Source organism: Castor canadensis, chromosome 6 (genome assembly GCF_047511655.1).
Source record: "Castor canadensis chromosome 6, mCasCan1.hap1v2, whole genome shotgun sequence".
NCBI lineage: Eukaryota > Metazoa > Chordata > Mammalia > Rodentia > Castoridae > Castor > Castor canadensis.
The window spans coordinates 7939640-7956689 of NC_133391.1; the positions used below are offsets into that span (position 1 = coordinate 7939640).

General features: G+C 50.7%; 1 protein-coding gene across 1 annotated transcript; it reads right to left on the bottom strand.

Annotated features, from left to right (window-relative positions):
* Positions 1-5200: 5200 nt before the first annotated feature.
* On the bottom strand, positions 5201-7489 carry Nat16 (N-acetyltransferase 16 (putative)). Its single transcript, XM_020173683.1, is given in 8 exon segments — positions 5201-5288; positions 5290-5497; positions 5500-5566; positions 6167-6261; positions 6264-6347; positions 6350-6386; positions 7233-7465; positions 7468-7489. Coding segments are annotated over 8 exon segments (834 nt in total).
* Positions 7490-17050: the final 9561 nt, after the last annotated feature.

Genomic DNA, 17050 nt, shown 5'->3' on the forward strand with positions numbered 1-17050 from the left:
CAGAAGAAAGCCCATCAGCTCTGCAGGGAAAGAGGTGGGGAGGAATGGAGAGTGAGGAAAGAGAAGAGATGGGGGAAGGGGAAGGAAAAAAAGAACCTGCAGCCAGGTGGAAGGAGCAGGCTAAAGGAAAAGGGGGGGGCGGTTGAGAACAAGGTGACAGTGGAGAGTCAAAAGAAAGGAGGGAGAAGAGGGGCCTAGAGACCCTAGAGGCAGTGCCTCACACCCCCCACACAACTATCCAGCCTCCTCCCTTCCCCTCAAAATTTCCCTCACTCCCTTCTCCCCCCACCATCTCCCCTTCATCTTCTCAGCCTGTTTACCGGGGAACAGTGGGATGAGGAGGGGGTCACATTACCTTTCTGAGGAGGATGAATCAGAGAGTGATGGCTTAGACATCTGGAGAGGGGGAGGGGAAGCCATCCGAGAGTGAAGGGAAGGGGAAGGGAGGGAGTCAAGGGGGCTGACTGACAGATAGGAGTTCAAGTGCCAGATGAGGGGAGACAAGCATCTAGAGAAACTTTATACCGGTAGGCTTGTGTATGCACAGGCAACCATTTGTGCATGTACATGCTTGTGAATGTGTGCTTGTATGCATATAGAGATGGAGACCCACAGAAGAAAAAGAAAGAGAATGTGGAAACCAATTGTATATTTATCCAGATTGAGAGAGGATGGGCATGGTAGTGTGTCCAATTTTAAATAAGGGATCTTCTCTTCCAGTCTATGACTGTGTTTATGCCTGTTTCCAGGTGTCTGTGTGGGTTCTGATCTCTTCTGAATGTATACCTGCGCAGTTTTGAGTCTTTTGAGTGCACTCAGTTCTGGGTATCTGCTGGTGTCTGAAAAGCATGCCTGGCTTGGTGATACACAATAATGTAATGTGTATACATTTGTGTGTGGGCATTTGTCTGGGTCCTTCTGTGCCTACAGAACAGAACTACTAATAGTATACATTAGTAGTTGTGTGCACTTCTATGTGCCTTGATCTTTCAGGCCCCTCCCCACATTCAGCTTCTAGATCTCTGTGTGAAAAAGCCTCAGAATCCAAGCTACTCATCTAGATCCCCTAAATTCTGGGTCCTTGCTCCTGATTTTCAGATTATTCACCATTCCCCACTCCCCCCAACTTCTTATCCCCAGTCCTTCCACTTATTAGGATGTCCAGGGAGCTTCTTAGAAATCCATATCTCAAAAGTCTCAGTCATTGGGTGGCTGGGCGGGGGAGGGGGGGGGGAGATGGTGGAAGCCCTGCTGCCAAAGACAACAGGCTTAGTGATTCCATAATCTAAGTCTTGCATGGTTTCAGGACCCTGGGTCTGTTTCTGCTCTCTCTACCTGTTTCCTACCTGAGTCAGTTCGTTCACACATACCTCCACCAGGATGGGTTGTGCCCTTTATACCCTGTTGTCTCTAGGGGCTTCTGGAAGAGACCTGGGATGGGGAAGAGGAGGGAGATGACAAGAAAGAAAGAGAAATGGATATGCAGCTGGAAAAAGCAGAGCTAAGATGGGGACCTGGAGGGAACATCTGGTGTTTGCTGAGTTGCTTATATGAATGAATCCATCTCTCTTTGCCTTTGTTTCTGGATCTCCCATGCTCTCCAGGAGAGTGGCAGGAGAAGATGGGGTCCAGCAAGGGAGTGACCCAAGTAGAAGGCTTGGAAAAACCAGGGGAGGGGGGAACAGCATTGGTTAATTTCTTTGAGAAGGTGTGGGAGAGAAAGAAAGGGCAGGGACTTGGGGTCCCCTGCAGCTCACCGTCCCCTACTTCTGCTTCCCCTCCCCCAACCGGTGACTCACCTCTGCAGCCATTCATTTATTGCGTCAGCCATAGTGAGGGACAGGCAGGGAGGGGGCAATTTATGAGAGGGGTAGGGGGTCTCCACTTTGAACTGAAAGAAGGGCTGAAGACCCCTGAAAATGACCCCAATTAGTACTCATAATTGCCCTACTCCCTAGCCAACCTGAACCTGGAAATGGGAGTCCTGAAAAACAGACTGGAGAGAGGGACGGGAGCTACTGGAGGGTCCAGGAGTTTGAGTGGTGAGAGAGGATGCTCACCCTGATTTTTAGCCCTGGGGTCCCATTCCGTCAGACCCTCACCCACTCCTGAGTGGGGGAAGGGAGACCCAGAAGCCAAGGGAGGGCAATGCCGCAGAGATGAGTCACCAAGAAAAGCAAAGAGAAAAAAGAGACAGAAATGGGGAGAGATACACAGAGAGACAGCCACTGGAGAGATTGAGAAAGAAACACACACACACACAAACACACCCATACACACACCATGAACGTGGTGTACACAAACTAACAAGAGAAAGAGTATTGTACACTTCCAGAATCCTTACCCAACCCTCGCCAAATCCACCTGTCACACACACAACACACTATCATAGAGTTAAACTAAGATTCTGAGACACACCCACTTAACAAACACAATGTCACAGCTAGCTTAAGCACAGTCACCCAGACTTATGATAAGGATGTATCCAAGGCAATGAAGAACTGCATTGAGAGTCCTCATTCATTTCTCAGAGTGGTGGTGGGGCGGTCAAACCCTCAAGGAATGCGACTTCGAAAATCCAAGACGCCGTTTCAGGGACTCACAGTCTGCACCGTACACATGCGACAATACACACAAGTCTCCTGCCTCTCCATCCACACGTACATAGTGACATATCAAGCAAGCATCGCCCTCCTCAAGAAGCCACTTGGGGTATCTGTTCTGGGATACATCTGGCATGTTGTCCCGAATACATCCCCTCCCAGACATCCCCTGACTTGTACATACATGTACAAAAACAGACACACAAAGACGCCCATGGACACACTCACATGGACAGAAACCACCTTGCGCTGCCTCGCCCGCGTCCGCAACTCGTCTTGGCGCCCCCGTGTGTTACTTTTCGGGATCGCAGTCTCCGCCGCTCCTGAGCTCGGATCCCGGGGAGCGGGGGGCGGTGCCAGGGCTCTTTCCTCAGCCTCCCCCACCACGCGTCGCCCACCCAGAATGGGGAAAACAGAGCAGCTGGAAAGCGAGTCGAGACCTAGGAGTTAGGCGCACGGATGCTGGAGCTGAAGGAAGCTGTTCCTGGATGCCAGGGTGAACTTGGGAGCCGAACCCACAGAATTTGGGTAGCAGTCAATTCTCACATCCTGGGAAAGGGAGGCCGGGGTCTAGTCAGGGTGCTGCGCTGCTGCCCGCTTGGTTCTAAACCGTCTCTTCTTTCCTTCGCTCGGTGGAGGTGGGGGCGCCCAGTGTCCACAGCCCTCCCCAGCACCACCACCCCAGGAAGTCATTAGCCCCATTGCCACGGGGCTTAGAGATCCTTTCTAATACAGGCTGCTGGAGAATGGAGGGGGGGAGATAATGTCTCATCCCAACCCCACTGGGAAGTGAAACACACACATAGAGGGTGGGCAAAAGGTTCTTTAATTGTCATACAGCATAGTGAAAATGTCAAGGAAGGTGGCAGTATGGCCAGGTACAAGAGGCTGCCAAGGCAGAGCATGCAGCAGCAAACCCGGATCTGGGGAGAATGGTGAAGCAGTGACTGTGTCCTTAGCCCATCTTTTCCCACCTCTTGACACCCTCCACTGCCCACATCTTAGATTCCATCCTCAGTCGACCCTGTGCTGGGGTTAACATTTCCCCAGAAATTGTCCAACAAGACTTTCAGGCTAACACCACACAACAAGGTTCTGGGCATGTTCTGGATTGGCACACCTGAGTTCCAGTCCCTGCCTGGCTTCTAGCTACTGAGAGTGACTCAGAAGTCACTGGAGTCTATCTGAGCCTCTCTGTTTCCTCCCTCTGACGCTGATGGGGGGAATCTCCAGTATAGTAAACAGTGCTGTACAAATACAAGGTTACTACTTGAATTTAAATAGAAAGTCCAGGCTGGGAATGGTGGTTCACTCCTTTAATCCCATACAGAGGCAGGAGAATCTTGAGTTCCAGGCTAGCCTGCACTACCTATGAGAGATGGTCTCCAATAAATAAATAAGTAAGCTGGGCACCTGTAATCCCAGCTACTCTGGAAGCAGAGATCAGGAGGATCGAGGTTTGAAGCCAGCCCAGGCAAACAGTTTGAGAGACCCTATCTCGAAAAAACCCTTCACAAAAGAGGGTGGGTGGAGTGGCTCAAGGTGTAGGCCCCGCGTTCAAGCCCCAGTACTGCAAATAAATAAATAAATAAATATTCCAAAGAGCATATATTATACACAGGGAGGGCGCGGTGTCCAGAAATACTGGGAGGTGAGGATTCTGGTCCTACTATGTCAGCCTGGTTGGAACCAAGAGGTGTCCCATATGTTAGTCTGAGGAATCTACCCTCCACTTTGCCAAAGTCTGCAGCCAGAATTCCGGTGAACTGGAGGTCTAGGGGAGGGACCTTGAGAAATAGTATCTTCCCGAGAAGTTGCAGGAAACCCCAGTCAGAGGGACATGCTCAAAAAAGTACATTGCCTGAGGTAAACAGAGGCCCAAATTGGAGGAGGGGGGCTTCTAAATGTATTTCATTTACAGGGTCTCTCTCTCTTTCTCTCTCTCTCTCTCTCTCTCTCTCTCATACTCAGGGACGATGACGAAGAGGTTTCAGTATAGGGGCACTGAGGAGCTAAGTGTCGGAGAGGTCTAGGGAGGAAGAGAATGAAGGGACAGAGAAGCCGGGACCACACAGAGATCTACAGGCACGCAAGACTGAAGGGGCAGTGAGGAGGGGAGCGTTGGACCAGCACGGAGGTTTTAGAAAGGGCAGAAGGGAGGGAGAGGAGTATCATGGATTGGGCCACACACCCCTCCCAGCCGGGGCTTGGGCGTAGCACAAACTTCTGCCGGCTTCCACCCACTAGGGGGCAGAAGAGAGAAGCCTAGAAGCTCGGAGTCCACTCCCAAGATTGGAGAAGGGATCTAAAGGGACCAGCTCTTGGAAGGAGAGAGGGTAGATAATACTGCAAGGGCTCCCCTAAATCCATCAGTTCTGATGCCAGCGTTGACAAGTGCGTTTGGGAGTGCTAAAGGCAAGATGGCAGACAAAGGTAAGGAGAAATGGGAAGACGAGGACTGACACCGGGTAAGGGTAGGAGTGAGACCTACATCTCAGGGGGCGGAGTTTGGAAATGGTAGAGGCGTGGCTGGCTGGGGATCTGCGGAAGGGGGCTGGCCTAAAGTGCTTTTTTGCTCCCCTCTAGAAAGACAGGCCTCAGATGTTGGCCTCCAGCAGATACTGGCCAGCCTGACAGAACCGAAGCTGGGGCGCCAGGAAGAGCTGGCACATTACGTTGAGGCCAGCGCTGCAGGTGCCACAGCAGCTGGCTCTGCACATGAGCGCCGCCGCTGCAGAACGCGTGGACGTTGAGGTGGCGCCAGGTGCTGTAGCAGAATGGAGAAGAAGCGCGTGCGCAGCGTGAGCACGCGAGGACGCGCGCCTGTCGCACATGCCACTCTAGGCCCTAAGCAGACAGTAGAGGCGCAGGTTGTTGTCAGTCCCGGATGATGAAAGCACGTTGCGTTGCACGGAGTGCCACAACAGGCGGCGTGTCACATCTCCGCCTGACACAGACACTGCCTATATGGACAGCAGTTCGAAGATTCCTGAGGCCTGCAGCCTCAAACCCTGCTCACTTGGCCAGTAATGGATACGTTTAAATCGAGCCCAAAGGATGCCTGCGGGAGGAGTGCCAGGAGGCCAGAGGGCTGGCAAGCCTGACGCCTCTCTGCAAATTCACTCCACATTCATACCCACAGATTCCCACCTAGGCCCTCCAGGAGAACCCACTGTGAGGGACCCAGGTGGATGGGGGTATGTAAAAGCCTGGGTCACCGAGGGTAGCAGGGATGGGCCAGAGGTAGGGATCAGTATGGAGTGATAAGGGAGCCAGGATGTGGGTCCCTGAGTTTCCAAGCGGAAGTGAAAGCGAGGGAGACAGATCAGTAGGGGGCCAGGGAGAGCACGAAGGCTCAAAGTAGGATTTTGGGGTCCTTGTAGAAAGGCAAGATCATGTAGAGGTGACTAAAGCGATGAGAGTCTGGAGTTGACTTCCTCTGAGAGTGCCAGGGTACAGGTTGCTCCATTTGTTAGAGCCCAGAGAGAAAGAAAGTCCGTGCGAACGGACGCCCTTATGCCGCAGCGGAAGTCTGACCATGCGCGCTCCCTTGTCCTTCTCACCTGCTTAGTGATTAAACAGTATTTCTTCAGCTACCAGGAGCCCAGCTGGTTGTCTCGGGTGAGCCATGCCTTCTTGACCCCCAGGTGTTGTCGTTGACCAGCTTTGAGAAGCGCTGCAGCAGCCCAGCCACGCCCTTGGCGCGCTCCCGGGGCGCCACGCGCAGCCCTTCCACCAGCAGTCTCTTCCAGCGTGGATCAAGTTCACCAACTCCGCCGCAATCTGCCAACGGAAGCCTTTAGGGAATCCCTCCCCTCCTCCACCCCTGCCAGGACTGTTGGCTCACAGGACTCTCACGCCAAGCACAGGGGTTGTCGTCACCGCCCAGGTTGCCAGGTCAGACGCGGGACAGCCCAGGGAGCTCTCTCCTCAGCACTTCGGTGTCGGGTTCCAGAGCTGGCAGAAGAGTCTTTTGCCAGGGCCTCTCCGCCTCTTGAGATGATCCAGTTCTGCCAGCACCACGTTTAAATTATGCACCATGCCCCCTTTCCTTGGCTCCACACCAGAAGCTAGTGGCCAGTGCTGGCAACCCACTGCGCCTGACTTTCTCCTAGGTCCTCCCCCAGCCAACTGTTAGCTCTACTCTCAACTTCTAGGTCATTTCTCAGAAAGAGTTCTGTCTGCTCCGGGGTCCTGGTCCCACCTCTAGTCTACCTCTTCTTGCCTGTTTCACTCTTTTTGTGCTTCTGCCTGCAGAAACTCCCAAATTAATCCCCAAACACCGTAGCTGTCACTGTTCCCTTGTGTTCCTCCGCTGTTTGGAGTTCTCCATATGCCCCACCTTCGCTGATATAGCCTCTGATCCGTAAGGCGTACACTTTTATCCCAAAGCAGGCTCTATATTCCCAGATGGGAGAAGGCTCGCTCCCTCTCCTTCCTAAGGTCCAAGCTCCCAAACCTGGCTGGGTTTGAGCCTGGACCCCTTTCCCCAGCTCTCGCTAAGCCTCCGATGTGCTGAATTGCTCTAGTGATCCCCGAGCCAGTTGTGGTAGGGTTCAGAGGAAGTGGAGGCCACTATTGATGCCCCCTGAGATGGTCAGTGCCTCTTCACTCTTCCCTGGCTATCACAAACTCAGTGGCAACCACAAAGTCGAACAGTTCGATCTCTGCCCCAGGTCCCCAACTGAACCTAGGGTTGGCCCCCAAGGACTTGTTTAACCTTAGTCTCAGGTCCTGCCTGAGCCCCCAGAGGTGCTGATCTGGAACTGGAATTGGCCCAAGTCTCCTGTAGCTGGGTTTGAAGGTGGGCGCCACACCTGGAGAAGCCTCCTTTTCCAATTTAGGGACCTCTGAGGTGCTATGCCACAGGTGGATTCCAGCTTCATTAGCCTGCATAAAAGATAGAATCCACTCTGATGTCAGAAGCCTCAGTTTTCATATATGAACCTCTACACAACAGTCTCAACATCCCCTTCTATACAAACACCTTTTCTTAGCAGGGCTCTGGTGGCTCATTTCTGTAATCTAGCTACTCAGGAGACAGAGATCAGGAGGATGGGAATTTGAAGTCAATCCAGGCAAACAGTTTGCCAGACTCTGTCTCAAAAATACCCAACCCAAAAAAGGGCTGGCGGAGTGGCGCAGTAGAGTGCCCGCCTACCAAGTGGGAGGCCCTGAGTTCAAACCCCAGTATCGCTCAACACACACAAAAAAAGTTTTCTTTTCTACTCCTCAGGCTGACCTCCAAAATGGCAACTCAGCTCCCAGACCAGCTCCTTCCCTCCACCACCAGTTCCCAGAAATCCCACTCTTCCAGCTCCACCTCTACCAGAATGTCCTCAACCCTCACACATGCAGGACCCTTAGTGAGCTCCCCAGAGACTAACCCCAGATTTCCTCTGTGCCCAGACAAAAGAAAAAGGCCCTCGGAAGGGCCATTCCCTCAAGGGGCCCACCTCCTTTGCAAAGACAAAGGGGAAATCCCATCCTCACCGCTCTGCCCCAGGGAAGGGCAGAGGGTCCACCACTCCCCCTCATCAGCGCCTTTTCTGCCACTGTATCACCCCAGGGGAAAAGGGAGAGGATGCAGACCCCAAGTGTGTTCCATATTGCTGCACTAGGACCTCACCACCACCACTACCACATACACAGGAGACTGAGTGGGCCGATGAACGGTTCCACTGGAAAATGTCAAGCTATTCCTTGTAGGACAATCAAAACCTCCTTTCTTTCTTCCTGCTTGAGGTTATTCTCTCCTCCCTTAGAGGGACTTGGGCTCCATTTCAGGGCTAGGTGGTAATTTTGAAAAGGACACTGCTGGTCCAGGAAAGAAAATGTCCACCATAACTACACTTACCCCCTCTTCTGCCCCTGCCCCAATTCATCTTAAAAATCTCAAATCTCTTCCTGGACTGGGGCATGGCTCAAGTGGTAGAGTGCTTGCTTGCCTAGCAAGTACAAGACCCTGAGTGCAATCCCCAGTACAGCCAAAAAGAAAAAAGAAAAGGAAACCTCTCTTCCTGTTTTTGTTTTGTTTTGTTTTTTATATTGGAGTTTGAGCGCAGAGGCTCTTCTGTATTCTTTGCATCATTCTTCACTCAGGAGTTTCTTTGCCCTACCTATTCCTCAAAGTCTTGTGTGTGTGTGCGTGTGTGTGTGCGGTTAGGGATTGAACCCAGGGTCTTGTGCATAGGTGCTAGGCAAGTGCTCTACCACTGAGCTACTTCCTCAGCCCCTCAGTGTCTTTCTTTCGTGTTAGTCCCCTATAGATCTGACACCCCAAACTGCCAGCTCTTTTATTTTCCCTGCTGAGAGATGGAGCCAAAGAGAAATCCCCCCTCCCAAGTCCTGATGATTCCTCATGCCAGACCTGTCTCCTCCAGACCAACCAAATTAACCAACTGAACCCCCCTCCTCTCTTCAGCCAATCATAATGCTCCCTTCACATTACCTGCATTAAACCTCATTAACCAACATCCTCAGGGACACAAGCCAGCTACTCTGTGGGAATATTAGCTTGGTTGGACTTTTTTTCCAGGGAGGGGGGTAGGAGTGGGGTTTGAACTCAAGACTTCACACTTTCAAAGCAGGTGCGCTACTGTTTAAGTCATGCCTCCAGTTCATTTTGCTGTGGTTATTTTGAATATGGGAGTCTTTCAAACTATTTGCCCAGGCTGGCTTCGAACTATTATCCTCCCTATCTGAGCCTCCCAAATAGCTAGGATTACAGGTGTAAGTCACCATGCCAGGCTTGGCTGGAGTTTTTGAAAACAAAAATGTGACCCAGGTTTGAGGGAGGGGATTATCTGTACTACCAAGGGGTGTTTGGGGTATACTCCATTTTTTGAGGGTTTGAACTCAAGGCCTCCTACTTGCTAGGCAGGTGCTCTGCTGCCAAAGCCACTCCACCAGTCCTTTTTTGTGTTGGGTATTTTTTGAGATAGGGCTCTGGAGTAGCAAGGATTGCAGGCATGAGCCTCCAGCTTCTCCTCCTCCTCAGTCTTCTTTTTGCAGTACTGAGGTTTGAACTCAGGGCCTCCCACTTACTAGACAGGGGCTCTATCACTTAAGCCATGTCCCCAGCCCTTTTTTTTTTTGCTTTAGTTTGTTTGGTTTTTGTTGTTTTTTGTTTTTTGGCAGCACTGGGGTTTGAACTTGGGACCTCACACTTGCTAGGTAGGCGCTTTTACCACTTGAGCCACTCTGCCAACTTTTTTTGTGTGATGTGTTTTTTTAGATAGGGTCTCACAAACTATTTGTCTGGGGCTGGCTTCAAACCACAATCCTCCTGATCTCTGCCTCTTAAGTAGCTAAGATTACAGGCATGAGCCATGGGCACCCAGCACATTAGTTACTTGTCATTTTTAGTTATTTTGCTTTTTTTTTTTTTGTCCAGGCTGGCCTCAGATCTCAGTACTCCTACCTATGACTTTCTACATAGCTAGGATGATAGGTGAGCAGCACCAAGCTGGGCATACTGATTGAGATAGAGTATAACTTTTTGGTCTGGTTGGCCTCAAACCTCAATCTTCCCAATCTTTACCTCCTCAGTATTTGGGATTACAGGTGAGAGCCACTCCTGTCCCCCTTTTTGAGGCAGTGTTTTATCATGTAACCCAGGCTGGCCTAGCACTGGAAATCCTCCTGCCTCAGTCTCCTGAGTTCTGGGATTATAGGTGTGAGCCACCACACCCTGCTCAGGGATGATTTAAACTTCTATACCATAAACACAGCTTATGTAAATACATCATGCTTACTATGTACAAGAATCTTCAAAACCAAGAGTTCCTGCTCCCTCTTTCTTATGTGGTTCTTATTCCAGTGCCAAGACTCTCCCAGGGAAGCCCAGGTTGGGTGAAGTAGCATCTGACCAGCATCATCACAGGGAAGGGGAATCCAGGCTCAGAGAATTTTTAGCAAGTACTGGACTGTTGGTGTGAAGACCCAAGGTTCAACCTTCTCTTTTTTTCTCAGGAAGAATACTGAGGCTCCAGGAGGTTAAAAACCTGGTCCAAAAGGAGTTTTGGGCAGAGCCAGGTTAAAAGTTAAACTTCCCTGCCTCCTAAACCAGTAGAAGAGACCTCTTTTGCTTTAGCTGGGTCTCCAAACCCAGCCTGAAGAGTGCAGACAGGAACTAATGGGTCCCTGGCAGAGGTCAAAGGTCCAAGGTGGGCTACCTTGATCCAGAACCAGAGATAGATAGGAAAGCCCCCATTCTGCCCTGACCAATATACAGACCTGCACACTTGGGACCAGCCCAAGTGCCAGACTCCTAGCATGTGCTCTGAGGACCATGGGTCCCAGAGATGAGCAAGCTACCTCTTGGCTCTCATTTGCATCACCAGACAATCTGAACCAACCAAGGTCCCAGGAAAATACAAGCTGGCACTTCAGTGGTGAATCCAGCAATACCCCACTGCTCCCATGGGGGCAAAGCAGGCTGTAACTAGAACTCACCCCTCCTAACTCAAGTCATAAGGCAGGCCTCCCTCCCTTGCTTTCAGAAGAGGAAGACTGTTTTCAAAGGGCTCTTCAATATCTCAGATAACAGTTGGTTGGGGGTTGGGGGATGAGATGTTGGGCTGGGGAGTTACCAGGAAAAAAAGGACTGTCCAATTTCTCTCTCACCTTTCCTTCTCAGGTACTCCCTCTCCCTTGTTCCCTTTAAGGGGGCATAAGCAAAGGTTTCAAAGTCCCTAAACCCTCCAGGCACCAGTAGCTCACACCTGTAATCCTAGCTAATCAGCAGAGATCAGGAGGATCATTGTTCGAAGCCAGCCCTGGTTAAATAGTTCATGAGACCCTATCTCAAAAATACCCAACACAAAACAGGCCTGGTAGAGTGGGTTAAGTGGTAGAGCACCTGCCTTTGAAAGCGTGAGGCCCTGAGTTCAAACACCAGTACTGCCAAAAAAAAAAAAAAAGAGGGGGGAAGGGGTCCCTAAACCCTATGTGAGGTGAGTACTGGGAACAAGGTAGGTCAGAAACTCTTGGACAAGTCCAAGCTGTGGGCTGGATCCATACATCTTGTTCCACACTCCAGTACAGCACCCTCTATAACCTGGAACCTTGGAACTAACTCCCATAGGATGTTTAGGCAGAGGCAGAAGCCCGAGCTTCTAGGGCACGGTGGGAGATGTAGTTCAGGCATATCCTGGACCAAACTCCAGGAGCAGGGGCTCCCGGGCCATCCCCACATCCACAGGACCATTCTTTCAATGTCATCGATAAGAATGATTGCTTCACGTAAGGGGGTGTTTGGAGTCATCTCTGGGCATGCTGAGAGCCCACCCACACCCACGCCACGCCCACTGTCCTACACACCTGAAACATTAATGCCCTTGAGGCTGGTGGCTTCTCAGAACTGGGGTAGGGAGGAGAAGGAAGAGGAGAATTTCGGCCAGATAGAGACAAAGAAGGCAGTCACACAAAGAGCCCAAAAGGACAGGGGCGAGGCTGAAAGGAAACAAAGTCAGACCGGGGGAGATGAGGGCCGGTAGGGAACGAGAGAAAGGATCCCTAGGAGGTACTGAGCCTGAATCAGAGACATGACGCCTCGTGACTCCCGGCTCGCAGATGCCCAAAAAAAAAATCCTAACACGTACGCCCTCCCCAGGAGAACCACAAATAGAAAGCATTGTGACACACCCCCTTCTTCCCAGGATGTCAGTGGGGGAGGGTACAGAAGCTGTCCAACTTGGCATCGGTCCCCTTGGCCAACACATTCTGGGGACAGGTGGGCGATGGCAATGGAAGGGTAAGACCAACGCGCCTCTGGACACTTAAGCCGAGTCTCCGTCTCAGTTATCTAGGTCACAGGACCGATGGGGATTGGACCGTAGGGGGCACGGCCGCTTTGTCCCCAGGGAGGAGGTGACTTTCTGCTGGCCCCATTGTGCAGCGGAGGAGCACGCCAGTGCCCCGCCCCCCTTGCCTGGGTGGACCCCCTACCTCGCCATAGCTGGAGCTGAGAATCGGAGTGGGCGGCAGTGAATGGTGCCAAGAATGGAGCCACTGTCAGTGCCCCAAGAGCCAAGCGAGGGAGATGCGCAGGGAGTGGGCCGCGCCGTCGAGTTCCGACTTGGACGTGGGGCCTGCGCCGCAGCTCAGCTCAGCTCAGGATTGGGGTTCCAGCGTCGGGGTTCGGGCGGCTCCAGGCAGCGACATTCAGCCGGGGCCCAAGCTGCGGCTCAGAGGGGCGGAGACCCCAGCAACGCGGAGGATCTGGATCGGACTGGAGCCCAGAGGGGTTGCCCAGGGCCACGCAGGTCGGAGGCAGGAGCAGGTGCGTGGCCTTGACTCCTGTGGGCAAGGCTCCGCCGCTTGCCCCAGCTGGGGAGTGGAATGGGGGAAGAGTGGGGGTCTCGGATTTTGTTGGAGGTGTGGTTGCTGGCTTAATGATCAATCGCTCCCACCCCCAACCCAACACCTCTTTTCTCAGTCCGGGAGTCCCCACCACCCAAAGTCCCACTCCTTCTGGGCCACCTTCTCAACTGAACCCTCGGACTCCTCGGAATCACCTCTCACCCGAGCAGACCTGAAGAGAAGAGATGCGGAGAGACAGAAGCTGAGAAGCTGAACAGAAGGGAGAAATTACGTCTGGGTCTTCCCACAACTGCAGAGGGGCCCAGGGCAGTCCAGTCCCCCAGGAGCAAGGAGCCCTGGCAGCACACAAAAAGAAAAACTCCAGGCTCAGAGGTGTACACCAGAGCACCCCCCCCACACACACCCATACACCCACGCACTCCAGCCCTGCACCCTCTCCTAACTTGAGTGGGTGGAAGAAAGGGTGCTTGGAAAAGTGAAGTGTGAACCTGTGACCCTAGTGGATGCAACGCTGCCCCTGACTAATAAGCTGGGGACCCAGCTCTTAACTCCTGAGGGGCTCTCTACCCTCTCCTCCAAAAAGGGAGATAAGGATGCTTGCATTTGTTCGCTATAAAGAGCCATGAAAATGATGACGAAGCCAGTCAAAACTGTGAAGTGCTCTAGAGTTTTAGGGAATGTTAAGGACTGCGGAGGTCTGCTGGAGTTCCTCCCTCCCGAACTTCCCAGCTCTCAGGCTCCACCCTCTTCCTACCAAGGATTTTTTTTTTTTTTTTAATGGACTGGGGTTTGAACTCAGGGTCTCCTGCTTGCTGTGCAGGCACTCTGCCATTTGAGCCACTCCACGAGACTTCTTTTGTGTTGGGTATCTTTGAGATAGGATCTTTTAAACTATTTGCCCAGGCTGACTTTGAAACGCGAGCTTCCTGATCTCTGCCTCCTGAGTGGCTAGGATTACAGGCATGAGTCACCAGTGCCTGGCCCACCCTGAGTCTTCATCTCTGACTTTCTAAAGTCCTCTGCACCCCCAGGGCTTCCTTCTCAGATTTTTGGTTTTGAGTGTTCTCTCTGGCCCCACTTCCCTCTCACCTCTCCAGCTGTGAGGCCAGGCTGAGCCCACTGCTTTCTCTGTTAGCCTCCTCATCCAGAGACCCTTCTGGGAAATTACCCCACCTATGGGTCAAGCCTTGGCTTTCCAGCTTCTCTTCAGCTATCTACAGAACACGTGTACTTTGATGGACCAAGGAAATAAAAGATGTGACCACTTTACAAAAACTGAGTTTTTCACAAATAAGTAAGGAGACCGGAGATTAAAGAGTTAAGTAATTTGCCCAGGGTCCAGAGCCAGTGAGTGCCTAAAAGACTTACTCAGCATTAAAGCACTTAAAGGAATCTTCCAAATCATTCCAGAAAGCAGGGTATCACGGACGCCACACACTCATCAGTGAATCAGGAAGGCAGTTTGCTCTATAGAGAGCACACTATTCCTAACTTCCAGTAAGGACGGAATAAGATGAGTATATAAAATGCCTGACACAGCATTATCGGTAAAGAACTTCAGTTAATGGTAGGAATTATTATCTAGCCAACTGGAGTGGCAATCTAATGAGGTGCATTACAACTCCTATGGTGCAATTCAGACATAATAGATGCCTCTTGTTTGTTCTACAGACAGGATCTCTCTGCCCTGCCTGATATGGTAGCTCGTAGCCACCTGCGACTATAGAGTACCTGAAATGTGACTGATGCAAATGCAGAACTAGACTTTTTAATTAAGTTAACTTAAATTAATTTGGATTTAAAAATAGGTAATCGACTCAGTTACAAGAAAACCTTTCAGAGTGCTCAGAATAAATTTTCAATTGTAAATCTACTTTTTTCAATTGTAAATTTTATAAATTCTGCATATATATTTGCTATGGTCTGAATGTTTATTTCCTCCCAAAATTCATGTTGAAATCCTCATTCCCAGAATAATGACTTAAGGTAGTGGGTACTTTAGGAGGTGGTTGGAATCATGGAGGCAGAGCCTCATGAATGAAATTAGTGGCCTTATAAAAGATGAAAGAGCCAGGTGTGGTGAGGCACACCTGTAATCCCAACACATAGGAAATTGAACACAAGGATTGAGAGTTCGAGGCCAGCTTGGGCTACATAGTGAGTTGTAGAACAGCCTGGGCTACAGGGCAAGAACTTTGAAGGAGAAGGAGGAGGAGGAGAAGGAGAAAAGAAAAAGGGGAAAAAGGAAGATGGGGAAGGAGGAAAGGGAGAAAGAGAAGGAAAGGGAGGGGGAGAGGGAGGAGAGGGGAGACAGAGGAGAAAACAGTTGCTTGTTCAGCATTCTTCAGTGGTTATTATTTATTCTTTTTTAGTAACATCATGAACCCACAGATTGGAACATGTTTAATATGTTGCAATTCAGTGCAGTTCTGTTCTTACTGATGCTCAGGTTATTCAACTTTTGGATAAAGAGGTGCTTGGAAACAACACAGAGGGTCATGGTGGCTCTTTAGGAAGAGTTATACAGAGAGGCCAACAAGGGCTCTGAGCCACCTAGTAGTTTGCAGGTCAGGCATGGTGCCTTGGAAGTAGAACCCAAATTGAATCTTACAAGTTCCTCTCCAGATGATGCAGAGGGGTAGCAGGGTCCCTCAGGCAGCACTGAGCAAAGCCTGAGCAAAACCCAGGCCTGAGAACCAACCTGTCTATAAGAACAAGCAATGTCTAGCTAAGCACAGGGCTATAATCCCAGCTAGTTGGGAGGCTGAGATTGGGAAGATTATAGTTCAAGGCCAGCCCAGGAAAATAGTTCCAGAGGACCCCCCCCCCCCAATCTCCAAAATAACCAGAGCAAAATAGATTGGAGCTATAGCTCAAGTGGTAGAGTGCCTGCTTTGCAAGGGCAAAGCCCTGAGGTTCAAACTCCAGTCCCAACAGAAAAACAAAAACAAGTTCTGTTGCTTGCCTCAGGGTGGGGCTGAGAGCATTAAGCAGAAAGATTGATTTGCCTTGTGAGTAAAGACAACCCTCTGGTGGCCATGTGGAGGATGGCAGAGAGAGGACAAGCCCTGAGAGGTAACAAGATGAGCTCATATGTCATGCTTTTTAGTTCATGAACAGTTATAAATTAGACTCTGCCAGATTGGAGGGAGAAATCACACAGTGTTGGGGCAAATTGTTCATCCACGTGGGAGGAGAGAGTTAAGGGGAAGTCCTCAATAGACCTGAATTCTGCAGCCCATTCCTATGGAATGGAATGGGGTGGAGTGGAGTGGAGTGGAATGGAATAGGCTAGGGTGCTGTGGCTTACACCTGTGATCCCAGCTACTCAGGAGGCAGAGATAGTGAGGATCAGTTGGGAAAAAAGTTACTGAGATGTCCCACCTCAACAAACAAGCTAGGTGTGGTGGTAACACACCTGTCAACCCAGCCCTGTGGGAGGCTTAGTTAGAAGATCATGATCTGAGGCTGGCCCCAGCAAAAACATGAGACCCTACTTGAAAAACTAAAGCAAAAAAGGGCAGGGGCGTAGGTCGCTCAAGTGGTAGAGCACTTATCTAGCAAGAACAAGGCCCAAATCCTAGTACCTAAAAAAAAAAAAAAAAGAAGAAGAATGTTATGGGATACTCAAGAACAGGAAAATGAGACACCGAGGCTCTTTCAGGAAGCATATTTATTAGCATGCTGGCAGCAACTCAGCGGACTTGTGTCCAAAGGTTGAGCCCCGGGAACAAAGGGGTCTTGCCTTCTATATTCTTGTAAGCAGGTTACAGAAGCAAGAAGCAACACCTATCCCATATATGATTACACTGGCTAGCTTTTTCTCAGTGCTAAGTGACCTTCTTCACGTTTAGATTCTTTTAAGTTTTATTTCCCTCCTATGCCATCCCCTCCTCCCTGCTACATTATCAGAACACAGACCTGCTTGCTTCTTTTCTGGCCTTCCTCCCTGCTACATCCCCCCCTCCTCCACTTTGATGCTCGGCCCCACTAGGATCAAAGAGCATCATTTTGATTTAGGGATTTGTATTTTCATAACACCATTACATGGACGGCTGTTTTTCTCTCTATAGTGACCTCTGTAATGGTCCTGATGGACCACGGTACCAAGGGAGCCAGGC